The sequence below is a fragment of the Herpailurus yagouaroundi genome, unplaced genomic scaffold, assembly GCF_014898765.1.
Source record: "Herpailurus yagouaroundi ecotype Mexico unplaced genomic scaffold, PumYag 184, whole genome shotgun sequence".
NCBI classification, from domain to species: Eukaryota; Metazoa; Chordata; class Mammalia; order Carnivora; family Felidae; genus Herpailurus; species Herpailurus yagouaroundi.
In genome coordinates this window covers 31,098,211-31,125,785 of record NW_024412415.1, presented here as the reverse complement: position 1 = coordinate 31,125,785, position 27,575 = coordinate 31,098,211, and the positions used below count along the sequence as shown (strand labels likewise).

The 27,575-nt window shown below is 52.5% G+C and overlaps 1 protein-coding gene across 17 annotated transcripts in view; it reads left to right on the top strand.

Moving 5' to 3' along the window:
• Positions 1-27,575, top strand: part of MEGF11 (multiple EGF like domains 11) — a 363,514-nt gene that overhangs the window by 135,356 nt on the left and 200,583 nt on the right. For all 17 annotated transcript variants that reach the window (XR_005795871.1, XM_040493025.1, XM_040493026.1 and 14 more), the window contains exon 4: positions 1,129-1,229. Coding sequence is in view for 16 of the 17 variants with exons in the window: in XM_040493025.1 (XP_040348959.1) it covers positions 1,129-1,229 (101 nt within the window). In the remaining variant the exon portion in view is untranslated. The remainder of the gene's footprint in view (positions 1-1,128; positions 1,230-27,575) is intronic.

The window sequence follows — 27,575 nt, the reverse complement described above, 5'->3', positions numbered from 1 at the left end:
GGGAGTTACTTCCTCTCTCTGGCCTTTAATGGCCATTTCAGTCTCTTCCATTTTGACCCTGTGTGTGAGGAAGGGGCTTTGCCTGTCAGTACCCCATTTTGACTCCCTCTTAAGGACTCATTCCACCCACCATCCATTTACCTGGTCTTCCTCCTCACTCTGGCCTTCCTGTATGACCAGCCAGCCGCCCTGTGGGAACTGGCACAGGACAATAAGGGAAACCTGGGGGCACTGAAATTAGACTGATTTGGGTTCGAATCTTGGCTCTGAAACTGATCGATTGACCTTGAGCGAGTCATTAACTTCTCTGAATACCAGTTTTCTCATCCATAAAACAGAAGAGGGATACATAAGACAAGAATAAAAAACCCTAAAAAGGAAATAAAATAAAGGTGACATAGTAATGCTACCTGCCTCGGGCAGAGAATGGAATGAGATTTCGCCTATAAATCTCTGGCACAGGAGGAAGTGTCAACATCTGTGTCAGCAGAAGAATGGAAATGCGAGTCTCTGACTTCCAGTCCAGAGTTCCTGCTCCCTGGGCCTTAGTTTCTTCCTCTGCAGAGCCAGCGGTCAGTTCTGAGCCTTCCGAGGGCCGAGGACATGTTATTTTGGGGTGACGGAGGTTAATCTGCTTCCTGGGACTGAGTCAGACTCGGGGGGCCCTTTGCTGACCCCGTTTTGGTTCTCCAGGTGTGTGGACCAGTCCCTAGGAGGCCGTGAGCAGTCTGCTTGTTGGGGCAGACACTCTCGGGGCCCACACCTCCGGTCTAGGTCACCCTATGAGCTCCTCTGGGGGTCTTTAGGAGAGCCCCTCCACCCCCCGCCCCTGTCACCTTCCACAAGTACCCCAGAAAGTATCTTCCGAAACCCTGTTCGATATCACGCTGAAGAGACCTGAGAAAGTCAGCAGGTGTAGCAAACGCCGCGTCAGTAATACATTCTGCATCACAATGGCCCAGATGCAGCCATCGATTTTCCTTTATTGTGTTCCTTCATATTTGAAGCCGCCATGCATTTTAAAGTAATTATTGAATGGCATCCTCCATGTGGCTTAACACAAATATCATTCTAACGGGAGTGATTGATTTTCAATACTTTCAAGTGGCTTTCTCCCTTGTGCCTTAGGATCAGTTACAAGACGGCGTATCGGCGTGGCCTCCGGACCATGTACCGGCGCAGGTCCCAGTGTTGCCCTGGCTACTACGAGAATGGAGACTTCTGCATACGTACGTAGGGGCCGCCTCTGTTCTGGCCTCACTGGGGTTGGGAGGCGAGGGGAGAGAACAGAGAAGGGAGGTAAGCAGGCCTCAGCCGACCCGAGGGCTCCAGAAGTCCCTGCCTGCTGCTGGCTCTGAGGGGATCATGGGTCTGGTATAAACACATTGCGTGGGATCGCATGGGAACACGTGGATCACATGGGATCAATGGAAGCAGGTCAGTTCCAGGCTTTGGTGGGGTCAGGAGAGAAGTGGACCCTTCCGGAGAGGGTGCTCTGAGGAGCAGTGGGGAAGAAGGGCTGAGTGGCTGGTACAGATCTGAAGGGCTCCAGAAGGCTTTGTCGGATGGAAGGAGACTTGAATGGATAAACGGTGACGAGATGGATGAGTGGATGGATGGATGGACGGATGGATAGAGATTGGAAGGGAGGAAGGAAGGCAAGCTGGATCATTGGATAGCAAGACCATAGTACCTAGAAGGAGGATAGCAAGAGTGAGACAGATCACAGAGGGCCGGTTCCGGGAAGTGGGGGGGTTTCCAAAACTGATCGGGAGACACTGAAAACAAGGGGGGTGCATGAAAGACACATGGAACCTCTCCCCTTGTTTGTCTGCAGTGGCTCAGTGCTCTTGGTGTCCCCAGAGAGTCAAGGGCTGAGTTTCTGGCAGCTTCAGGCCCTCTGGGTGGGGGTGGGGGAGCAGTTCTGTGCAGTGGGAGATACCCAGGAACCTGCAGATCTGAGTTCTGGTCCCAGCTTCTGAGGCATGTGGCTTTGGGCAAGTCATTTAACCTCTCAGGAAGAATGACTCCAGGGCCCTGTTGGAGTCTAATGGACTCTTTCCCACCACCTCTGACGGGTGTAATGGGGCCAGGATGGGGCTCTCCTGTGGGCAGTAGAGGGTTGCCACTGTGGGAGAGTGTCAGAGAAGCTGGGAGCCCCCCACTATTAATGACAGAGGGGAATCCACCCCCAAAACTTCTGCCTCGTCATTTGGAGGCAGACTTGGAGAGTGATGTTCCTTGTTAGCATTCTCCTTGCCCTTTGGGTGGGTAGAGTGAGCCAGCACCAGAGAGACAGTTTGGGCAGGGTGGGCGTGTTGGTGTTGGGAACGAAATGACAATTTTCCCCTGCTGATGTTACGTATCCCCTCTTGCTGGAGAAACTCGATTCTAATCGCATTACAGGAACGAATGAAAAATGCTCCCACAGATGCGTTCACTGATGATGGTTTTGCAGGAAAAATACAAAGATACCCAAAGCCATCCCCAAAATGCTGTTTCTCAGGAGCAGGGCAGAGGACCGGGCTGGGACAAGGCCTTGGCTGGCACGTCACCTGGGATGGGGTTCCTATGGGGACCTGGGTGTAGATGTGAGATCGAGACCAAGCTTTACTGCTGTTCTGTCTGCCTGGAGGAGAGCGAGAGCCAGGCATGGGCGGTGGGGGGTGGGGGGGGTGACAGAGGACTCATAAAGCCTAAGCAGAATGGATGTGAGTGGCCCTTCGGGGCTCAGGGCACCAAGATGGACCCAGGGAAATGATAGAGGGAATTCAGATGTCAGCACGGGGCTCCAGGAACAGATGAGCACATTTCTTTTCTAATTTCCATTAGCGGGTGTTGGTAAAGCTCTTGGAAAATGAAGACCAGGGCAGAAACACTAAGTGTCCTGATTGCACAGGCCCGGTCTTGCTGACTGGGAACGGCAGCTTGTCACCTCCTACCTACTCCTTATGTAACGGCCAGGTACTGCCTGCTGAGCTGGTGGCCACAGGCCAGGCCACCTCCAGAAAGCCAGTGAGAAAAGCCAACTTTAGGACTGAAGGCTTTTTCTGAAGGGGGACAGGAGAGTTTCAGCAGTGGGATGGGGCACTGGGGCATGCGGGGTGCTGGTAGTGCTGACCCAGAGGGGCAAGAGTCACACAGGCCTGGGTTTGAGTCTCAGCTCTGTCCCTCCCAGCTTCTTCCTCTTTATGCTCCTCCTCATCCACTTCAGAGCACACCCCCTGCGCCAGGCGCCGTTCCGGTCACTTCATGTGCATTAATGGATCAGCGTCTCACAACAGCCCTCTGAAGTAGGTACTCTTACTTCTCCTATCTTATAGATGGAGAAACTGAGTCACAGAGTGAGTAAGTAACTTGACCAGGGTCGTACAGCTAGGAAGTGGCAGAACAGGGATTTGAACCTAGGTTGTCTGGCTCTGGAGGCTGCCGTGAACCTCTCAGATGGGCTGCTGCCCTCTCTGTGAGCCTAGGCAAGATGTCACCTCTTGGAACCTCAGTTTCCACTCATGTAAAATGGGGATAGTAATAACCTCTACTGCCAGACACAGGGTAGGGGCTTAAAAAATGTCAGCTACCTTACTCCATGGCTTTGGGTCTTAACATTTTTTCACTCTTGGCTTTTGTTTTAATTCTCCAGATCACCATGGACCCTCTCCCTGGGAAAATGCACATGACATATATAAACCTATGTGCATACACACAGCCCTTCCTTTGCACACAGTTGCAGTGGGTTCATGGATCCCTCACATCCCTCAGAGTCTTTGAAACCCTGGTAAATCATTTCTGCATTGTGTTCATGTTTATCCATTCGATTGACACTGTCGCTTGTCGACTTGTTGCCTACGCACTTGGGTGCGCACGAGAGATGGTTGCTACCCCGAGGGGCTTGCAGCCCTAGCAGAAAGAGATGATCTGGCACACAGATACATGCCCCCAGAGTTGCAGATGCTTCAACGAGCGTCTTGATATATGTGCTGCCGAAGCGAGCACCGAGCGTCTTGATAAAGTAGAACCGAGTGGAATGGAGAGACTGTCTTCTTCAGCCATGTCCACTTAGCGAGAGTTAATGAGACGTCAGCTCTTGACAGAAGCGTGACAGGAGAAGCCCTTGAAGGGTGTGCCACCAGCATTTATTAGACGCCTATCGTGGCCCACCCACGGTGCTATACCTTGGGATAGAAGAGGTGTGGTAGAAATAGCTCCTGCCCTCGTGGAACCTACGGTCTTGTTGGGAAGGCCAGGCCACATGCAGAAAAATCCGTGGACAACAGCCAGACAAGAATGTGGGGAGGAACACACAGACTGGACACGCTAGGCGGGAGACCATGCTGTGACCTGCTGTCACTCGGGGGGCTTCGTGAGGGTTTGGGCTGGATGGAATGGTATCTTTGGGTGTGGTTGGGAGAGAGGGAACCCCATCAGCAAAGGCATGGAGGCAGCTGGCCTGAGGCCACGGGGGTGGGGGGGGGTGGGGGAGGCAGATCTGGCTGGGGGAGGGGTTGGGGGAGGCAGTCATTCATTTCCCAGGGCCGCCCTTGCAAAGCAGCACTGCCTGGCGGGCTTCCCCACCAGGAGTGTGCTGGCTCACACCTCTGGAGGCTGCAAGTCCCAATCTGGATGTCAGCAGGGTTGCTTCCTTCTGAGGGCTGTGACCGGAGATCTGTTCCAGGCCCCCCTCTTGCTTCTGGTAACTCCATTCCTCACACAGCCTTCTCTGTGTGTGTGTGTCTCTCTAGGTTTCCCCTTTTTGTAAGGACACCAGTCAGATTGGATGAGAGCCCACCCGAATGACCTTCTTTTAACTTGATTACCTCTATAAGACCCTATCTTCAAATAAGGTCACATTCTGAAGATTTGGGGGTTAGGCCTCCAATATATGAATTTTAGGGAGGGAGACAGTTGAACCCGTAAACAGGTGAGTGTTGGCCATTACTAGCATTCTCTCGTTCCCGCTTATTGCAATGGGAAGAAAGGAGGGGGACCAGCCAGCCCTCACACAGGCTTTGCCAGCCGTCCGGGAGCGAGTGGAGACCCCAGGGGCAGGGAACTTGCATGAGGGAAAAATGGTAGCGGGCAAGTGAGGGATTGTGCCCAGGGTGCCAGATGAGAAGCTTTGCAAACCCAGAAGAAGCATTCAGGAGTCGATGCCCTGCGGCCCCCTCCCTCTCCAGTTCTCCTTCTCCACCCCTTGGGGACCAGAGAAACTCCCAAGTTCACCAGAACCTGGTGAGAACCCATCTAATGCCTCAGGACTGAGGCACGAGCATATTACCCATGCTCTGGGTAGGGGTAGGAGGGCATCATCTTCCCTCCAAATGACCTTTTTGGAGCCCGTTTCTTAGCAGATAGTAGGAGGACACCGGCCCGGGAGTAAAAGCCATGGCTGACTCTGCCACCAGCTAGATGTGCAGTCTTGGGCGAGTCGCTTTGCCTCTCTGGACCCCCCGTGGCATAGGATGGATCATCCCTGTGGGTGGAAGGAGTAAAGATGAAACCGTGAGCGAACACATCCTGAAATGCATAGAGCTTGATATATGCGTGGTGGCACTACTTTTTCTCTTCTTTGTGCCATTTCCTCTGCCCCAGAACTGCCATCCATATCCCAGAGGCCTTGGCAGCCCTTCTAGAACCTTCTGCACCAGAACTGCCCACCCTGTCCCTTAGCTACAGATACAGCTGAGTCCCATATTTCCTAAGGATCATTGGACCGAAATGGCACTTCTCTCTTTCTCCTTTCTCGTGAGATAGGCCAGAGGGCATCTTTGCCTCACAGAGCCAGTTTTGTCACGTAGGCGGTGGTGTTTGAGATATTTGGGGAAACTCTGCTCTTTGAAAACGTTAGGCTGGGGGCGCCTGGGTGGCGCAGTCGGTTAAGCGTCCGACTTCAGCCAGGTCACGATCTCGCGGTCCGGGAGTTCGAGCCCCGCGTCAGGCTCTGGGCTGATGGCTCAGAGCCTGGAGCCTGTTTCCGATTCTGTGTCTCCCTCTCTCTCTGCCCCTCCCCCGTTCATGCTCTCTCTCTCTCTGTCCCAAAAATAAATAAACGTTGAAAAAAAAAATTTTTAAATAAAAAAAAAAAAAAAAGAAAACGTTAGGCTGTATCAGACTAGATGGGCTTGGTTATGATGCAGTAACAAACACCCCGAATCCCAGTGGCTTAAAACAATAGACTTTTCTTCCTTGCTCATTTTGCATGAAAACTGTTGGCTGGCTGGGGCCTGCTCGCCCCAGGACCCAGGCTGCTGGAGCACGAATTTTGCAGTGTTGCTGGTTGCCATGGCAGAGAGAAGAGGGCTCTGGCGGGTCAGAAATATTTAGTGAGCAGTATTAGGGCTTATCACCCTACAGATGCCGTGGTAATCACAATTCACTCGTGTGTTCTCGAACACCTGATAACCTAGTAGAAGATTCCCCTGGAAGACACGTTTGAACACAGACTCACTGAGCCCCAGCCCCAGTCTCAGATTCAGAAGATTGGAGCTGGGCAGCTAGAGAATGTGCTTCTCTAACAAGTTCCCAGGTGACGCTCATTGGGAACCACACTTTGAAAACCACCGGTCTACCCACTGCCGAGGATGGTGGGAAAGCAGATTGCTTAGCAGGTGCATCCCATTGGTAGTCAGGCCCTCTCTTGATGGGCTAGAGGAGAGGGCCTGCTTCAGAGTAGCCAGCAAGGAGGGGGAACTGGTCTGCCTGATCCCTCCCTCCCTCCCTCCCCTTCTTCCTTTTCCTGGAGGAGGTAATGCCCCCAGACTTCCTAAGTGGTGTCCTCCAGCCCTCTCACTGGATGCTTGGAATCCCAGAGCCAGCCTCCCCGCAGTGTGGGTTTCATCCTAATCAAGAAGTAGAGGAATGAAGCTCCAGGCAAGTGGCTGACGGGCCCCACACCAGCAGCCCTCCCCACTCCCACCATTGATTGGGGGTGGAGGAGGGGTGCAGGAGAAGTGGGGGAGGGGGTTGCTAAGCCTCCTGGAAGGGAGACCACTCTGGCTCAGTGTGCATGTCCTGGGATGGCTAAGGGGGAGCCGGCAGGGGATGATCTGGGATACTGGCTGCACTGAGGGCACCCGAGCCGTGCTGAAGATTTAACTAACTCCAGCAAACTCCTCACACCATTTTTGGGATTTAAGTACCCCTGTCTTCTTATCGCAGTTGTTTTTACAGCGGATTGTTGTTTAACTGTGAATTCAGCTCCGGTTTACTGACTTCCTTGCTCTTCATCTCTCCTCGGGTCTCACTCCTTGCTAGATTTGGCCTCATTCTTCTCGAAGGGCCATCTGTGTGCAGGAGTTTTTCCTGGGAGGGTCCATGAGCGAACGCCTCTCGTATGCTTTACTTGTCTGAAAACGCCTTTGTTTTACCCTCACTCCTGAGTGGTGCTTTAGCTGCCTGTGGAATTCTAGGTTCTCTGTGATCTTCCCTCAGGGTCTGAGGATGTTTTTCTGTCATGTTCTGGACCTCGTCTTTGCGGGCTAGCACTTGTGTGGGTGTGGAGTTGCTTTCGTTCACACCGTTTGCTCCTCAGACGTATATATATCCCTTGAAGCTAAATTTTCATGTCCTTTATCCATTCTGGAAAATTCTCGGCCATAGCTCTTCAAATGTCCCCTGTCCTTCATTCGCTCAGTTTTCTCCTGTTGAAGTGCCAAAATGTTGGATACTCATTCCACTTCCTCTCTCTCTCCTAGGCTTTTTCCATCTCTTTATCTCTCCATGCTGTATCTTGGAAATTTTCCTCAGATCCATTTTTCAAATCCTTTGGCTCTGCTAATTACCCTGTCTGTTGAGGCCTCCATTTCAACAACGGCATGTTTCATTCCTAGGAGTATTGTTTTTCCTTCTTCAGATCTACAGGTTTGCTTTTTTTTTTTTTTTTTTGTAGTGTCCTGTTTTTTTTTTTTTTTTAATGTTTTTATTTTTGAGAGAGAGAGAAAGTGAGCAGGGGAGGCGCAGAGAGAGAGGAGGACAGAGGATCCAAAGCGGGCTGTGTGCTGGCAGCAGTTCGCCCCATGTGGGGCTCGAACTCACGAACCATGAGATCATGATCTGAGCTGAAGTTGGAGGCTTAACCAACTGAGCCGCCTAGGTGTTTTCACATTAGAATCCTTTGCTTACTGCTTTAACTATGTGAGATGTATTGATGGTCCCTTTCAGATGGTTCTATCTTGAGCTATGCTATAGAGTCAACATAGTCCCATCTTGGGTCCATGAGTTTGGTTAGCTCAGAGTATCCGTTCTGCTGTTTGTGGAGATAGCTGACTCTCCCTTGTGATGGATTGTTTCCCCATATAGGTTGTAGTTTCTTTTTTCTTGTTTTTTTTTTTTTCCTTCTTTATTCCTGCGAACTCTTGAGCTTTTTTTCTCCTCCCTCACGCCCTGGGGTGTGCACGTGCCCCACCCATGAGTTCTGCGTTTTCTTAGTAGGCACACGACTGTTGTTCACTGGCTCACGACCAGTCCCTGCACTGATATCTTGGTTTGGGATTTCATGCTGAGGCTGGAACTGTGGCGAAGGTGTGGGGGTTTTGTTTTTGTTTTTTTTGCTTTTTCCTTTAAAAAAAAAGATGTGAAATTCACACATGACACAATGGCTAATGGTATTGACCATTTTGAAGCGTGCATGAGAGTGGCACTTAGTGCATTGGTAACGTTGTGCGTCTGACACTTCTGTCTTGTTCTAAAACCTTTTCATCACCCGTGAAGAAGACCCTGGTCCCATTAAACAGTCACTCTCTCCATCCCCCCCTCCTGGTTTCTTGTTTCTTGTGGAAGACTTTCTGCTCATCCAGAATCCCTTATTTCTCATGTGGCCGGTGGGCAGTATTTTCAAGTTTCCCCTACATGGAGCTGGTAAGTCCCAAGGCCATCTGTCCCTGTGTGGGTGTTAAACCCCAGGCTCCTAGCCGGGAGTGGGGGTTGCGGGCAGCGGCTAGCTAGGTCCCATGCTCCCTGGCCTACCTTAGCTTCAGTATCTGCCCTTTTGTCCCTCCTGTAGACTCACTGCTCTTTCTTACACTTGGCGGTTTACCTTTCTCTCCTTAGAGCTCAGATATCTACACTTTTGGTTTTTTAGTTTTAAATTATATTTTGGGGGCATTTTTGTAGCAGGAGGGGCCTACATCAGCCCTTTCTCCGTGTCACTGGAACTGCACCTGTTTTATAGTGAGCAGTGGAGTCGGGGGGCTTTATAACCAGACCCAGTGATGTTTAGGGCAGTGCTTTCGTGGACTGAGGGCTAGCTTCGAACAACAATAATAAAACGGTGTAACGTCTGGTGGTTTACCCTTAACTTTCCCTTATGGTATATCACTCACTCCTGACAGACTGGAGCAGTGTTACCACGGCCCTTGCACAGCAGGGGAAACTGATGCCAGGGAGGCTAAGTGCCTTGTCCGGTGGATAAGTGTGGCCCAGGAATTGAGATCTGTGCTACTCCTAGTCCTTCACTTCCCCTCCTGCAGAGGGTTTCCTCTCGGTGGGAGGGACCTGCGGCCAGAAGAGAGAAGTGGGGCCGGACAAGAGGGCAGGTGAAAAGGTTTGTAGGAAGCGGAAGGGACGGAAGACAAACTGATTTGATTTCAGAATTTTGCTAAGGTGGGTGCAAGGATGACCTGCTAGGATCAAAGTGTGTGTGTGTGTGTGTGTGTGTGTGTGTGTGTGTGTGTGTGTGCGTGCACGCGCACACGTGTGTACAGAGCTGTGGGTCCGTCTGAAAGCCTCTCCACGTAGCTACTAGGAAAAATCATTCCCTGCTGACCTTCTAGGAGGCTCCCCAGGGAATGCAGCCAGCTGACAGGACCAGAACCAGTGCTGATGCTTCTCCCCCGGGTCACCAGCACCTGGTGCTGAGCTTTGATGCCTAGAACAACATCCATTCTTCCATCTGTCCGTCCATCCATCCATCCATCCATCCATCAACATTTATTACCTATCTATGCCTTGAATGCACTATGGAGTCCTGGGGATAGAGGGATGAATAAGAAGCATACAGTCTAGTGGGAAATAAGTACACTTAAATTCTAACACAGCATGATAAGCACACTTTAAATAAGTAGGCAAGGAAACCAAGGGTCACCAGGCTGGTGTGGGGGGGGGGGCGGGGGGAGGAGTAATGGCTGTTTAGCTGCCCCAACATATCCTCACTGAGTGGCCAAAGTTGGTGCAGCCACTATGATCTCCTCCCCAGTCTTGTGGGCTTAGAACATTGATTTAGGATGCCTCGAGTGGCTGAGCTCCAGTTGATGATGCACACTAACCAAACTCGTAAGATACTGATGCTTAACCCTGCTGCAGATTCATTCATTTCCGGTGAGCAAACAGAACATTTGCTCTCCATCACTTGCTAGTGCTTTTCAGGTCCTCATAAAGAATTGTTGAACAAGTGAATCCACAGTAGGGCACCAAGGCCCCGGGGGGTTCTCTGGACACCGCTCCTGTTAGCACCTACTTCGGATTCCCCAATTGAACTCTAGAGCACCACCTGTCCCTCTGTCCCACTGGTTGTGATGCTGCCTTGCATGTCTATCCCACTCACAAGTGAGTTCCCGAAGGAAAGGGACCATGGGTCCTACACAGGTTAGTCCCAGGGCCAGGCACAGTGCCTGGCACTTAGTGCTGAATAATTACTGAATGAGTGAGTAAGAAAGTGGGTGAATGAAATAGACCCTGAGCACTGAGAGACCTCTTTGGGAGAAGCAACTAGAACTCTGGGGAATTGAAGGGGGAAGGGAGATCCAAAAAGACTCCTTGAAGGAGGTTAGTTTTGAGCAGGAGATGGGCAATGGTTAAGACAGAGAGTGAGTTTTATTATTTTTATTTATTTTTAATTTTTTAAATGTTTATTTTTTGAGAGAGAGAGAGACAGAGCGTGAGCAGGGGAGGGGCAGCAGGAGAAAGGGAGACACAGAATCTGAAGTAGGTTCCAGGCTCCGAGCTGTCAGCGCAGAGCCCGACATGGGGCTGGAACTCACAAAACGCGAGGTCGACCTGAGCTGAAGCTGGACGCTTAACCGACTGAGCGACCCAGGCGCCCCAAGACAGAGCATGAGTTTTAAGTCCCATTTCTTCTCTTGGGTGACTCTCTGAGCATGTTACTTAGCTTCTCTCTGCCTCGGTTTTCCTCATCTGTAAAATAAGGCAGGGCTGTATTAAGTTCCTGCCCGTTTGGGCTGTCATGAGGATTAAAGGAGTTCCCACCAGGAAAGCATTCAGGGCAGGACCTGGCACACAGTGAGGGCTCAGTAAATGGTAGCTACTGCTGTTTGTGTTCTTGTTTTATGTTTATTTATTTTTGAGGGAAAGCAAGAGAGCATGAGTGGGGGAGGGGCAGAGAGAGGGACAGAGGATCCCAAGTGGGCTTTGTGCTGATGGCAGTGAGCCCAATGTGGGGCTTGAGCTCACGAACCGTGAGATCATGATCTAAGCTGCAGTCGGACGCTCAACTGACTGAGCCACCCGAGTGCCCCTGCTGTCTGTGTTCTTGGTGTGAAGAGGGCACTTTGTGGCAGAGGCACTGGTGTGAGCAGAGGTGGGAAAGAGTAGACGGGATCAGGGCATCGTCAGCAGGCCTCCGGGGCCAGAGCGCAGGAAATGTGGGAGAAGTGGTACTTGAAAGGGCTGAGTGGGGCTGGGGCTGGACCCTCAGCACCACACGGAAGATCCTGGACAATCTCATGAGGGCCCTGAAGGGTCACGGTGGTGTCGGGGCAATTGCTCTGGGGGCAGCAGCAAGGAGGAGTCAAGGGGGTGAAGGACAAATCAGGAGGTGCGTGGGGATGGGGGAGTTGTGTATGGCTGTGCTCAGGCACCTTGGTCAAGAGGACACAGGGGATCTGGGGTCTGTCCGACTGCATTTTGCTGGCCTGGCCCTAAAGTTCCCTGCTAGGCCTTTCCCCCACCTGCAGCGAGTGCCAGCAGAGTCCGGTGTGCTGACGCAGCCGTGGAAGGATCTAGGTGCTGCTTCTTAATTACCAGCTGCAGCTGTAATTAAACCTCTGCTATCCGGACTAGGCAGCCTCTGAGGGGAAGCCTTAATTAGTGTCAGAACAGCTGGGCATTTATGTAAAGTCCCCTTCTTGGGTGTCTCGGGCCAGGTAAAGCCTATGAAGTAGCTAACCTGTCCCCAACCTGACTTCACCATTTTTCTACGGGAACTTCCCAAGGGCCCTGCTTGCCATCTTCTAAATTCCCTCAACATCTATGGGATGCCAGCTCTGATTTCTGGTCCGTGCTGGCTGTTGGCTGCTTCTCTGATGTTCTCCCTGTGCCGGGCCCCAGCGGCCTCCGACCCATCTCCTCCCTCCCTGCCCCGTGTTGGCCACCCTGCTCTTTTGTGTATGCCCCGCGTGCCGTCCCCTCTGTCCGAATGCTCTTCCCTTAGAGAGCCATGTGGCTCTCGCCCTTATTTCACCCCATCTCTTCTCAAAAGTCACATTATCGGAGTCTTTCCTGACCACCCTATCTGAAATAGCAGTCCCCCAACCATCTTTCTGTGTCCCCTTATCCTGTTTTGTTAATTAACACTACTGTTCCCTGATATAGAGACGTGGAACATATATATTTTTGTTTTCTGTCTCCCCAACTAGATCATATGTTCAGTAGGGATAAGGGACCTAGCTGACCTCTCTACTCTTAGAACAGTACCTGCCATATAGTAGGTGCTCAATAAATGATGAATGAACGAATGGACAAGTGAACTATAAGCTCCTGTGGGTAGGAGCACCCTTTTAAAAACATACTGTTGTGTGGTCTACAGTGGCTCACGGCGTACCACACCCAGAGTAGGGGCTCAGAAAATAGTGATCAGGTACCACCGATCCGAGGTCTGCCCCACCCCCTCCCATATTTTTGATACTTCGCTCCTGTGCCCCCCGCCCCCCCGCTGCTTGCTCTAAGTGCTATACCCCAGGCCCCTCCATGCTGGGACTTCTCATCCTGTATCTTGCTTTCCCAGGTTCCCTTGTGGTCTGTGGTCCTCTCTGCCCCAGCCAGACACCCGGATTCTCCACACTGTCTCTCCCTGGGACTTCATTCCAGCTACCCCTGCTCCCAGAACCCCTGGTCCTGCTTTGTCTAGTGGCTCTTGGAGACTCGGCGCAGAGCTGCGTGGTCTCTGGGGAGCCCCACCTGACGCCTCCCTCTCCCCTCCCAGTCCTGATCTCGGCCCCTCTTCAGCCCCACCCGTCCTCACTTATTCTTTCTCTCCCCACACAGTGAGCTCCTTAGAGCCATGGCCTTGGGACTCCTCTGTGTCCCTAGCATCCCCCACAGGGCCCAGCAGAGACACAAGCTTTGACTAGAAGACACCAGCCTTGGCTAGAAGAAGGACGTGTGGGCTGGCTTTTCCTGGGGACCCTCAAAGGACACCCAGAGGAGTGGTCTCTGGGCGGGACCCCGAGATCCCAGAGAGTTGGGTGACCTGCCTCTGATAGGGTCCTTGTCCCCATTTTCCTTCCCTCGGCCTCCCAGAGGCCCTCCCAGAGTTCTGGTGTCTGCACCCAGTGTCACGCTCATGTGCGAAGAGCCTGGGGATCCTGCTCTGAGGCTCCGTAGGGGGCATGACCCAGGAGGCTAACCCCCTGGGCTGGGACTGAGCCTCCAAGACATGGGGAAGAGAAATTGCTCACGCGGTGCCTCCTGGTTTGTCAAGCTGCTTCCTCCCTCCTGGCTCCTGGCCTTTGTAGCAGAGAGCTTTTAAAAAATGGCCATTAATGGGCTTTTGGGGAGGACAGACAGGCCAGCCCTCAAGTCTCCTCTACTCTTTGCTCTTTAAGGGAAGCTGAATGGCCTCTGTGAAGGTGAAAATGACACCTCAGAGCCTCCCTTTGCTCCCAGTGGCCACTCAGTCCTTTTGTCTTTGAAGAGCCTTGATCAGCTGCCCATCATCGGCTGGAGGGGGGACTAGCTGGGAGAGCTGGACGCCCCTCAAGCCATGCTGGCTGGGCATTGGCCAAGGCTCACAGAAGGCCCAAGAACCAGGCCCCCCCACCCCCCCTTGTGACAGGCAGACATCCCACTGTCTCCACCTTGTCCGTACCTGGGGATAAGAATGAAAATATTTAACCACATGTGTGGCACTCCCAGCAAGAGGTTAGAATGGAATAGAGACCTTGAGGCCTGTTGTGGTGCCAGGGTTAACTCTGTAGGTGCCGGACTATGCATAGGTGGGGAGGGGCGGGGGGGGGGGCAATATTTACCAACTAGAGCAGAAGTATTTAACTATGTTAATATTCACCACCCTTCTCCCCAGTCTAAGTCTAGGCCTGAACCTGAAGATGTGATACGTCTGGGCCCCGTATGTGATGTGTGGATGCTTCGGCATCTGGCTGTGTGTACGTGTGTGCATAGGAAGTTGTGAGTCTGCCTGTGTGGACGCTACTGCCCACCCATGAAAGGGTGTCTCGGGGCGCCTGGCTGACTCAGTCCGTAGAGCATATGACTCTTGATCTTGGGGTTGTGAGTTCGAGCCTCATGTTGGGTGTAGAGTTTACTTAAAAATGAAATCTTTAAGAAAATTTTAAAAAGGGGTATTGGTGTGGCAGGTTCTTGACAGCGCAAAGGTCAAGAGCGCAGACCCTGGAACCAGACTGCCGCCTCCTGCCTCTGTGACTGGGGGGCAAGTTACGTGGCCGCTCTGTGCCTCAGTTTACTCAACTGGAAAGTGCTGTACCGTTCCTTATTGGCTTGCTATGAGCATTAAATAAGTGGATATATGTAAACCAAGCACATGGTAAGTGGTGTGGAAATGTTAGCTTTTATCATTACATGTGCACTTGTCTATTCGTGAGCACTTGGCTTCGCCATGTGGGAGGAGCTCCCCTCTTCCCTGCTGGGTGTGCACACGCATGTTCGCGTGTTTACACTTGCTGTGTGTGTGTGTTGCATGTGTGCCAACGAAAAGGGCCCCGGAGCCCGTGTCTCGAGTGTAGGTCTGCGTGCTTGTGTGTTTAGATTTTTTTTTTTTTTAACGTTTATTTATTTTTGGGACAGAGAGAGACAGAGCATGAATGGGGGAGGGGCAGAGAGAGAGGGAGACACAGAATCAGAAGCAGGCTCCAGGCTCTGAGCCGTCAGCCCAGAGCCCGACGCGGGGCTCGAACTCAGGGACCGCGAGATCGTGACCTGAGCTGAAGTCGGACGCTTAACCGACTGCGCCACCCAGGCGCCCCCCTGCTTATGTGTTTAGACAGCGTGTGGGTTCTCGTCTCTCTCGGTTCTCCTGAGAGTCCCCTCCCCCATCATGCTTTCCCACGTTCCTTTCTCCTTTTCAAGCAGCCAGTGTTGCTGAATTGTCACCAAGGGAGCCAGAATTGTGTCTTTGCTCGGGGTGGGGTGGGAAGGGGGAGCCAAATGACACCATCAGTCTCCTTCTGGGATGGAGCAGACCTGGATCCAAGGGCAAAAGCCAGGGAGGCCTCCTCCTGCCCCTGGCCAGACCAAGAACTGCCCCTCCGGCTGCCTTTACCCTGGGCTGAGCTGATGGCAGGGAAAGGGAATGTCTCAAATCTGGGAACCGGGGGGGGGGGGGGGGCCTCCAGTGTAAAGGCAGGCCCTCATCCCGTTGGTCTGGTCAGGTGGAAGGACCGAGGCCTTGGCCTCTGTTTATCCACAAGGTTCCATCGCCAAACAAACTGCAGAGGCCTGATAGTAAATCAGCAGTGGGTGTGATTTAGAGGAATGTTTGTTTGCTCAGCTAAGCTTTTGGCAAGGTAAATGCATAAGCTGCAGAAAATCTCTTGGAAACAGCCGCGGGGCTCAAACGCCCTTCAGTCCTCCATAAAGGATTCTCAAAATTATATGGACTAGATTAGTATCTCTATTACATAAAACCATTTCAATGCCTGCTCTGGGCTTTGAGAATAAAGTCACTGGACAGACCTTTTGTTGCCGGGTCCCGCCAGCGCTTGGTAATTGAAGATTTTCCTTTAAAAGTGTGTCAGGTGGAAAGAGCTCCTAATTTACTAAGTGGAGGGGCCTTTGTTAGGGAGAGTGATGCTTTGTTCTGCCTGTCCCTTTTAATCTTGTTTTTGCACAATGGACTTCTATAAAGCACTACCAGCCGAGATGATTCTGGGGAGGGAAGCAGGGCTTCCCTGCCCTCTTCGGTCAGCGTCTTCTCTTGCTTCTCCTTCTTCTGGGCTTGGACCTCTATCCACAAGCCCGGGGACAGACTTTGTGGCTTCGTGGCAGCGGCTGCCCTAGTCTCTTTCTAATCGGAGCACACCCTCCTTTTTTAATTGCCTCTCTGCATGAAGCCCCCGAGGCAAGGTCCAGGTTTGGGGCCACATTTGCAGCCGGTGGCTGGGTCTGAATCTAGATGAGGTCTTCAGCCCTAAAGTCAAATGCCATCTGGTGCCTGGTGGGATGGTTTCAGTTGGAGGTTTTGCCCCAGTCCCGGGGCACTAAAGTAGCATTTGTTGTCTGAGAGTCCTCCCCGATAGTGGCTTCTGGCTCTGAGGAGGTCACTGACCCTGGCTAAGAGGACTGGGGTTTTGCCTGTAATTTGGAACCACCCCCTTGGGGCTTGAGGCCACCGCGCCGCTGTCAGATGTGGGTCCCGGCCTGGCTTTCAGAGATGGGAGCTCTCCTCCCCCTGCTTGGCCATCATCTTGGCTGTGCTGGCTGGGTACAAGATTCTACCTCTCTGGGCCTTAGTTCCTCATGGGTAATTAGAAGACGCAGAGGCTTTGAACTTCTGTGACATAGGAGTTCCACTGATGGTGACTGTGGGGCAGAGGTTTTTCTCATTGCCAGGTCCGTGGGCAAAGTCAACATGAGGCCTAGGACCGAGTGGATAGTTTGAAATGGGAACCAAGCAACAGGAGGAAGAACCAAACACAGGCAACATGATTGGCCAAGAATCATGAAACCGAGTCAGGGAGATCCTCGGAAATGCTTCAAGGTGGTGGATATACATAGCCCTGGGATTATCTTGACAAGTTTCATGTGACCCAGAGGTTCATAAGCTTCCCAAGGGCAGGACCTTCCTGGCTTGCGTCCTGGACCTTCTGGGGCTGGCACAGGCCTTCCCAGTTTCCCCTAAAGATTGAACTACAAGGCAGGGTGCAGAGAGGGGAAGGAGGGGCTCACGGTGACACCGGTCAAGGTGGAGAAGCTTGTTTAGGTGCACCAAGCCCGTCAGGAACACATCCTCCGTAACGACCTCCTTTGGTGGAGCGTCACCTTCACAAAGTGAGGAGCTGAGCAAGGGGCTGACTTTTGGGTGTCAGGTGGTCACTTTTGTTATCTCATTTTATCCTCAAGATGACTTTGCAGGAACTGTTCCTCCCTTTGTGCATGTAAAACTGAGCTTCAGAGGACTTAAACGCTTTGCCTGGGGGCCGACAGCTAGTTAGTGGTGAGCCGGTTTCCAGGGGATCGGCTTAGAGGAAGCAGGGACTGTGAAGTCCCCGGGAAGCTGACCTGTAAGAGAACGGGGTCCCCATCCCAGGCTGGAGGGCGTGCTGTCCTTAGCGCTCAGGCTCTCCAGCAGAACATTCAGCTGTGGTTCAGGCTCAGGTGCCTGGGTTACAGCCTTACTGTCCACGCCAACTAGCCGAACAACTCAAGACACCTGGTTCCCCTCTCAGACTTTCTCTTGTATACAGAAAAGGAGCGTTGACCTTGTCCTACAAGAGTATGTGATGGGGCTTTGTAATCGCTAGCCCCTGAGGACACCCGCCTAACCCATCTGGCAGTAGGAATAACAGTCTTCCCCTCCCCCACCTCTCCCTCTTCCTGATGCCTTATCATCATCAGACGATAACACAACACAAACTAGATGCTAGGCCTCGCTTCTGTATTAACTCATTTAATCGCACAACGCCCCCGTGAAGTAGGTACTGGTAACGTTCTCATTTTACAGATGAGGAAATGGAGGCACAGAATGGTTACATAACTTCCCCAAGCAATTCACCCAGCAATGAAGCGATACAGCCGGAAGCCAAGCCCAGGCATCTGGTGTTGGCTCTGCGCTCTTACCCACGCTGTTCTAGCCAGGGGCCTGCAGGTTCAGCTGCTACCAGGCCACATTTGGAAGCTTCTGGTGTCTCTGGAGGTTGAGGGTAGGTGGTATTTAGCGGATAGGACGGTGGCTTCCACTGTCGGGCCCCTGCAGTGTGTGGTCACTCCAGTCCCCAACCTGGCCACCTGTCCCGCTCGTTCTCTATGCTAGTTCCCATTTCCTGCTGAGATAGAGCCTTGTTTAAGGAGCCCCGCTACATATCCTCTCTTTGCCTCACTTTCCTCATCTGTGTGATGGGTGATCACAGTACCTTCCACTTAGGCTTATGAGGATTAGGTGAGTAAATTCACGTGAAATGATTGGAATCCGTAAATGCTTCAGTGTCAGCTCTTATTACCTGGTATGGCAGGATAATGCAGAGAGAGCTTTCCCGCTAGGCTGAGGGCAAAAGGAGTCAGTTTTCAGATCTGGGAAGAAGCCCTGTATAAGCGTGGGGTTGGGAGGTGGGGCACATGGGCCCTTCCCCTGACTTCCTAAAGAAAACGCTCGAAACCGGAAAGGATAGCAAATAAATATTATCAGGCTCCTGGTGAGTGTCCCAGAAATGGGGTGGAGCCATCAAGCGTGCGGATCAGCTTCGTAAAGGGTGAGGCCCCAGCCATGGCTATTTCCTCTAGGACAGCACACAGATGGCAACATTCCCTCCTAGAGAACAAAGAAAGTCTTTTTCTGCATGTCTGGGGTCCAGCTTGCCAGGGTGTCCTGGAGAGAAATGGTGACAGAGAGGGGGGTCCAAGGACCCAGCCTGCTGCGGACAGCAGGCATTTCCATCCAGAAGTGCTCTTTCTTTTCCGAGGGGCTCGCTCAGCACATTCCTAAATCAAAGCTAGTCTTAAAGGTCTCCGCGAATAACTTTATAACGCCGATAGTGAAAAGATGTGTCTAAGGCGTGTCTGTCTCCTCCCGCCTGTGCCGAAATGAGCCTCCGTCAAAGGGTGGACGGTAGATGACCTCCAAAGGTCACCGCCAGCCCGGAACTCCGGGACGTGCCTGGGTGAGGTGAGGGCGCACCCTCGCAGAGGGGTGGTGAGGCGATTTCCCGGCAGCCTCTCTGAGTCTGTGATGGTAGGTGCACCCCTTGAGTGGGAGGCTGGCGGGCCTCGCCCACCTGTATTTACCTTGATGGAGCTTTAAAACACTGCTCTGACATGTGTACAGACCACACGTGGAGAAACAGGGATGCCTCAGCCGGAGGTCTTAATTACCCGCGAAGAACAAGAGACGGCTCTAAGATCTGAGAAGCAGCCTGTGCAAAGTGGTTCATTTCCCAGAGCAGGGTGCAGACAAGGGGAGCCATATGGCCCAGCGGTGGAACAGCTGTCTCTTGAGGAGGAACAATTCGGGAGCCTCCACCATCTGGGTGAATTACGGGACTTGCAATTCTCATGCGTACGTTGCAGCCGCCCACAAACCCAGCAGTCAAGCAGGTGGATGATGGAGGGCGATGGGATGTCTCCGTGCCCGCTGCATGGCCATCCATCCCCAGAAACCCTGCCTCAGTGTCTGCCCCCTTGGTGAACTGTCCTGGCCGGGGCCTGCGTCTGAGGTCCTGCGGGCCAGGGCCCTGCTAGCTCCCCGGGGATCTCTACAATCTCCACCAGGCAGGTGGGGCCTCCACGTCCTCCAGAAAATACACCTGTCATTCCATTAACGGTGGCCGCCGCTCGCCTCTTTGGCAGGGCTGGGAAAATCTAGTTGAAGAGTGCTTAGTGGTTTGGGGCTGTTATATTTTCTCTGCTCTATGATCCGTGTTAGGTTAAAAGGGCCAGAGCTGCTTTTCCTTCCCACAGAAGATAACTCAACCTGGACAGGCTCCCTCTGGGAGAGTTAAAGGTGATGAGGGACTTCTGGTTGGCTGGAACGGTTAATATCCTTCCCCCAAAGTGGCTCTCTTCCGTCCCCAGCCCCCCAGCTGGTTGGAATGATGAATATATTCCAGGGGGTTCTCATTCCAAATGACAGCTATCTTCTTTTGCACGTCTGCGTATCCGGTGGGGTGGAAGGGGAATCACGGGGTGGGGCCCGCGGTGTGCCTGCGCTGGGACAGGTGTTCCTCCGATCTCCCGGCAGTGCTTTGTGGTGGGTTGCGTCCTATCCGTTCACAGATGAGGGAGCAGAGGCACAGAGAGGCCAAGTAACTGGCCAGAGGTCCTTGGAGCTAGGGACCGGAAGACAAGACTCAAACTTAGGCCTGTCTGACTCCAAAGCCAGGGTTCTTTCCTAGAGACTGTGCCAGACCTGGACAGAGGCAGATCTTCCAAGGCCGTGTTAGCTGAGGGCGCGCTTCTTAGGAAAAAAAGCATCGTGCCGATTGCTGTGTCTCAGGGCTTCTCGGTATCTCTCCCACCAACGAGCCAGGAATTTTCGTGTTAGAGTCTCTCCTGGATGATTTCCTGGTCTCCAGAAGGTTCCTGCTAAAATGTAGCTTTGTTCCCTGAGGAGGTAATGCGTTAACCTCCACGCTCCCCGGGATGGAGAGAGGTTGGTGTAGAGCTGGGGACTGTGACAGGGGAGAGGAGACCTAGGTGGAGGATGGTAGTGCCCTCTCCCCTTTAAGACTTGATCTGAATCCAGCTCTGTCCCCCACCCTGATCCCTCCATGCCTCTTACTATGAGACTCTACGGTCAAAACATCACAACCAATCTAAGCGGGTCAGCCTTAGATTGACTGCCCTAGTCCATTGCCAGGGCGTCCCAGCATGGAGGGAGCATGGCCTGTGGCCCCCTCTACGTTCCTCATTCTCTGGCTTGTGGGGATGGGAAATAGGCTTAAAGCACCCTGCCCTCTCCCCAGAGGTCTAGGGCAGGCTCTGGGTGCCCTGCTGTTCTGCCTGCTGTGCTATGTTCATTGTGTCATCGTCACCTGTCTTCCTCCCTTGGCCCCCTTGCGGAAGTTGCCTTGAAGGCCCAGAAAGCAGGGTTTGGGTCTGAATGTTTCTATGTCTCTGTGGGGCTAACAGGCAATTGGAAGGGTTTCTTGATCATTTCAGTGTCTGCCAGGAGGGGACTTCTGGGAAATCAAAATAGCCCCTCCCCAAAGAGGCTGGGGGCCTTGCTTCTGCAACAGAAGGGCTGGACCCAGGCTTTAGGGGCCGCCTTTTTGGTTCTCCCTCCCCAGAGACAATGAGGCCTGGTGGGAATGGGCAAACCGATCTCAGCCCACTTGGCCTTGTGTTCTGGGGCGGCAATGGCTTCTGATCACTAAAGCCAAGGAGGCTGGCGGTGAGAACTTCTTTCCTGCTTGGCTTCCCCCTTCTCCTCCGCCTTCATGAATTTTTCCTTCCTTGTGTGGAGGCCATCGAGAGTTCTCTAGTTATACCCAATGAGAGGGGAGGGCTACAGGCAACAGCTGCATCCAGTGACCTTCAGAGGCAGCCAGGAGCTGTCACCTTGTCCTAAGATGGCTGCCTCTCTTCCCCTTTGTCTCTGGGTCCAACTGCACCTCGTTCTCCCCATGCAACGGTGCCTTTGTGCTGGGGGAGGTTGGGGCACATGGGAGATGGTTCTCAGGGAGGACTTTGGGGGGGCTGTGTGTGAGATTGTGCCAGGGAGATGCACCAAGGGGACAGTGGGCATCAGGGAACCCACACTAGGGGAGGAGTTTCGGTTTTCTGGTTCCCAGTGAAAGGAGTAGCTGAGGCTTGGAGCTGAGTTGTCGGACCCTCTGGTCCAGAACCCCGGGCTTCATGTGCCATAGAGCTGGGGACTGTGGATCTAGAGACATAGAAGTGGGTCCTGATTCTTTTCTCTTCCTAGATCAGGGAATCACATATTCTCAGGATTAGGTAGAACTCTGCAGGCCACTGAATCTACCTGAGCCCCTGGGCCATCATTCATATTCTTGATATGTAAATGGAGCCCCAGGGTTCTCTGTAACATGGAAGCCCTGCTGCTGTTAAAACCAGAGATGGTTATTCTGGCTCGGCTTGATTACCTTGGCTGACAGGGAACTCACTCCTTCCTAAGGAAGCCCAAGAGATACAGACTGCTCTCGGTGGGAGAAAGGTATTTCTTTTGGTTCTAGAACAGGTCTCTGTCTTGCATATAACAGCTTTTTAGATGTTTAAGAAACTCTCTCCCCTCTCATTTATCCCCTCCTTCCCATTTTCTTTTCCAGGTCAAACATCATTTGTTGATTTAGCAGTTGATTTTCAAGCACCTGTAATGTGCCCCACTCGGGCTGGGTGATGGAGATACAGGAATTAATAAAACATAAATGGTCATTCACTTAGGGAGCTCACAGTCCAGCAAAGCATCATTTCTGGACTTCTCTACTTTCCTCTTGAAAGTAGGAAGGGGCTGCAGGTCTGCCTTGATCAGGGCAGAGGCGATCGCCCTGCTTCTCTGTCCATGTTTCCATTAACCTCTGTGTGAAGCTGGGGAAATCACTTAGCCTCCCTGGACACCATCCTGAGGAAAGCAGCGTTTGGCTACCTACCCTTGCAAGGTTAACATGCGGGCTGTGACGCGAATTAGAATTTTATTTTGTTACACACAAATGCGAGGTGTTATTTACATCCAATCCCATGGGGGCATGGAGCGGACGCAGGATGAGAAAAGTGTTTATTTTGGTAATGTCTATATGGCAGTCATTACTGCATCTTTTCAGACAAAAGGGTCATTTGTTTAACACATTTGTTGAGTATCTACTCTGGTGGCTATGTAATGTGTTCATTTACTTTTTATATTCAGGCGACGTGTATTGAGTGAGTGTTTACTGTACTCGGGGCTAGGGCCAGGGAGGAAGGTCCAAGGGTCAACAAAAGACATAGGATATGTGTCCCCATGAAGCTAATAGCCTAGAGAGAGACAGGCTTTCAACTGTTGTTCCCCAGGTAGATGGAGAATGACCTTTTCTGTGGGTGACTTGGAGGGAAAGAGCAGGGGATGCTGAGAACCACTACCAGGGGCCCCTCCCACAGATAGGAGGTTGGGGACATCAGGCAAAAGGGTATGGGGCTGGGATATGAAGGATGAGTAGTGAAGCCTGGGGATGGGGTGGGAGCTCTTGGCTGGGGGAACCGCACGGGAGAAGACCCTCAGGTGGGATTGAGATGTATGTATGTGCCCAAGAAACGAGAAATTGGTGGAGAGCAGAGGGCTGGGGGAGGGCGTGGTGGGGGTAGAATAGAAGAGGCCAGCAGGGCTGGATACCAGAGGGCTCCCATGGGAATAGCCCCTGACCTTGTTGTCACCTGCTAGACCAGTGCTAATGCAGGCAAGAGCCTGGAGCAAAGCTGGGGAGTGTGGGGGGGTCATTGTTGCTCCAGATAGGAAGCCTCTGCCCTGAGACCCCCCCAGGCCATCTGGGCTAGGCAGTGGCAGCCACTGCCTTGTGGAGTCTTACCCGGGCTCACTTCTTCCCTTTGTGGGAACAGGACTTCCGCTATGAGGTAGGGATGCCCCGGGGACCTCTGGCTCCCCCTCTAGATGCGATTTTTCCAGGACAGTCTGGTACCCAGTGCCCAGCACAGTGTCCGGCCAAAACTCGCTTTGCTGGACTGGATTCCGGTTGTGGCTCTGCTGTTCATTTGTTGTGTTACCTGCCTCCTCTGAGCTGCTTGGGGTTCTCTTCCATGTACGCCTGACAGTCCTGGCTCTAAGCTGCAAGTAGAGAGGGGAGCAGGAAAGCACGACCTTGGGAAAGAAGGGTCTCTGCACGCTGTAAAGTGCTAGGAAGATGTACGGTTGCTCTGCTAATGGAGACCTGTCCTCAGGCTATCTTCCACACTGCTCTTTTCTCCCTTGGCCAAGGCCAAGGCCACCCCTACCTGTAGTGCCTGCCAGCTGCTTGCTCTTACGGGCATGAGGGGAAACACAGCAGCCAGCAGCTGAGTTGCCCTAGTAACTAGCTACTAGGGGTGGAATGGAAATGCAAACACAGGAACCCCAGCCCTAGGGCCCACCTCACCTCGTCTTTTCTGCAGAACACTTGTTATTCTATCTGTGTGCTTTCCAGCGAGGATGGTGTCATCCTCCTCATTTTTCCAGAAGAGAAAACTGGGGCATAGAGAAGCACTCTCCCAAGTCCCAGAGCCTGGTCTCTTCCGGGAGGCCTTTGTGTGGCCCTGGAGGAACACGGAGCAGGTGCTGGGGGCTGTGTTTGCACGTGCGTGTGGAGGGAGCCACGGAAGCATGTGGGCTTCGGCCCTGACCGCTGCCTTCTGAAGGCTTGTCGGACTCCATGGCAACCCACACAGCACTACTCCGGGCCCGATTTTGTCTCTTGTTTCAGTGAGACATTTTGTCGAGTGCCTGCCGTTTGTGCCCTCTGTAGGTGGGTGCTCTGGGAGGGGGGATAGAAGAAGCAACGTTATTTATGTGTCTAAAGGCCAAATGGTCACTTTTCCTGTACTTTTCTGCCCCTGCCCCCCCCCCCCCCGGGGGAAAAGAAGTACCCTGCCTTTTCAGGCTTTCTGGTTTCTAGAATCGTGGGTTCGCAGGAGCACTGTGGCTCACCCCGCAGCATGAGGCATGGGCTTCTAGCCCCCTTCCCGGCACAACTCCTTGTCGCTGGGCCTTGAGCAAGTCCTGCTAAGGCAGGGCCCTCAGCAACCAGCAACCGTCGCCTGGCCACTGGGCAAGGCCAGGCTCTGGGCTACGTGTTTGCACTGGAAGGAGCAGAGGGCAGGGGTCTCTGCCCTCCAGCGGCTGATAACTTAGCTTGTAAGCTGAGCCCTCTACGGGAGGTGATACTTGATCATGCCGGCTGCTCTAAGAGAATGTTCCAGGCAAAGAGAGAGGCTGTGCCAGTGCCCAGGGGCATGGAGCAGGGAGATCGGGCTCTGAGCTAGCCCTGGTATGGGTGACCTTGGGCAAGTAACTTCATGTCTCTAAAGCCTTGCTGTCCCCCTCTGTAAAGTGAGTGAAATAACAGACCTGTCTTGCCTACTTGTCTCTCTCTCTTTTTTCTATATGTCTATTTTTGAGAGAGAGAGAGAGAGCGCACTCACACGCTGGGTGAGGGAGGAGGGCGAGGGGCAGAGAGAGGAGACAGAGGATCTGAAGCAGGCTCCGCTGACAGCAGAGAGCCCTATGTGGGGCTTGAACTCACGAACCGTGAGATCATGACCTGATCCAAACTCAGATGCTTAACAGACTGAGTCACCCAGGCGCCCCATTCTTGGCTACTTCTTAGGGGAGTTGTGAAAGCAAATGAAATGGCGAACATAAATGTGCTTTAGAAATGCTGAAGTGCCAGATGAATAATAAGTATTACATGCTTGGAAAATTCAGAGGCAGAAATCTGTTCTGTCTTTCTTTAGTTTTTTCCTTCTCCTTTTCTCCTTCCTTTCTGCATATGCCTGCCAAGTTGCTTTCCTCTGGAAATACTGTGCTTGGTAACAGGTTGGGGTTGGGGGAGAGAGCAGGGCACAGATGAAGACCCGTTCCACTTTTGTATCTGCTGGTGGGAATGCCAACTGGTGGAGCCGTTCTGGAAAACTGTATGGGGGGGTTCCTCAAAAAACTAAAAATAACTCCCCTACGACCCAGCAATTGCACTACTAGGTATTTATCCAAGGGATACAGGTGTGCTGTTTCAAAGCTCCACAATGTTTATAAGCAGCACCATCGACAGTAGCCAAAGTATGGAAAGAGCTTGAATGTCCATCGATTGATGAATGGGTAAAGGAGATGTGGTGTATATACCCAGTGGAGTATTACTCGGCGATCAAAAAGAATGAAATCTTGCCATTCGCGACTACGTGGATGGAACGAGAGGGTATCATGCTAAGCGAAATTAGAGAAAGACAAATATCATATGACGTCACACATATGTGGAATTTAAGATGCAAAACAGAGAAACATAAGGGAAGCAAAAATAACATAAACGCAGGGAGGGAGACGAATCATAAGAGACTATTAAATACAGAGAACAAACTGAGGGTTGCTGGTGGGGTATTGGGTCAGGGGATGGGCTAAATGGGCACTAGGCAATAAGGAGGGCCCTTGTTGGGATGAGCACTGGGTATTATCTGTACATGATGAGTCCCTAAATTCTCTTTCCGAAGTCGTTAATATGCTATATGTTAACCAACTGGGATATAAATTTTTAAAAAATAATGAAAATAATAATTAAAAAAATGAAGAAGATCTGTCCCAACCTTTAAGGAGTTTGAGATATTTAGGAGCCGGGTGTCACCAGAACTGTGATACTAAGTAGGGCGTGCCACCTCCCTGCCGGCTGGGGTTCCCGGCCGGACGCCTCAAGAGCAGGGTCATGGGCTGACCCCTAAAGAAAAGGTGGAAAGGTGAGTGGGCAGCAAGAGGGAGAGGAAGTCTGACACTCCAAGGCAGAGCTTGCTGGAGGGTGGGGTGCAGAGAGGGAGGGGGACAGGGACCCGAAGAAGGTGATCGTGTGTGGGCTCGCTGCTCTGTGCTGGAAAGCAGAGTTCTCTCAAGGGCTGCAGCTGACCAGTGAGAGGGGGGTGCCCCTCAGCTTCCTTCCTGTAGGCTCCCCTGGGGAGGTGGGGGGACCATGCTGCAGCCCCTCCCTCTTTTCGCCCCACCCATCCCTGCCAAGGGCCGGGGTGACCGGGTCTGGATGAGCAGAGCATCACGGAGATGAAGGGGAGAAGGAAGCTTGTGAGCAGGGCTGTGAATTGATGAGTTAAGGAGAGTGGAGATGGGAGAGTGAGGGGGTGGTGGCGGGGTGGTGGTGGTGGGGGGGGGGGGGGGGGGAGCGGGGTGGTGAGAACACAAAGAGGAAGGAAGACAGAAGGAGGCTGGAGAAGGGAGGCATCTCACCAGATTAGGCTGATAAAAGTTGGAATGAGGGAGGACCAGGGTCTCACTTGAAAGAATCAATAATGCTCTCAGCGTGATACAGAAGTAACCGCCACCTCAGGAATCCGTCGTGCCATTGTGTTTTATCGCGTCTCCTGGTGCTGTGCTGAGGCCAGTGGCAGCCCTTGCACCCCCTCCCAGGCACAGCAGGGGCCCTGGGGAACCTGCTGCCGTCCAGGCTGGGGGTGACAGAGACCCGGCTGTTGCTGCAAAGGTGACCTCCAGGCCCTAACTCGGCCGGAGAACCAAGCTGCACATAGTTCCTGGCCCCTTGACTCAAATAAACCTTCTGCAAAACTCACTGGTCCTGAGTCCCACTGGCTCAGGGCTCCGTTGTGATAGCTGTCACTCTCACCTGGGGCTAGGAAGTGTGACAGTCACGTGTTTCCTCTCCCAGTGGATTCTTTTGCATCTTAACCAGAAGCTTTTGGCATGGGTGTGTCTTATTTTTTTACAGTTTTAATGGTATTTATTTTCTGCGCAGGTAACACATTTCACCTGGTTCAGTATTTAACAGCTACAAAAGGGCCTGCAGTAGAAAACCCTTCTCCCACGTCGCCTTCCTGGAAGGGACCACTGTTGCGAGTTTCTGTGCATCTTTTCAGAGCTATTTTATGCACATCTAGGGAAATGTATGCACGCCTTCTTTTCCAACGCATTTTCATTTTTACACCGATGGCAGCATCTTCTAAACCCTGCTCTGCCTTTACTGTTGTCCCTTTGGCTCTAGCTTTGTGCATGTTACCAGTACACGAGGAGGGGT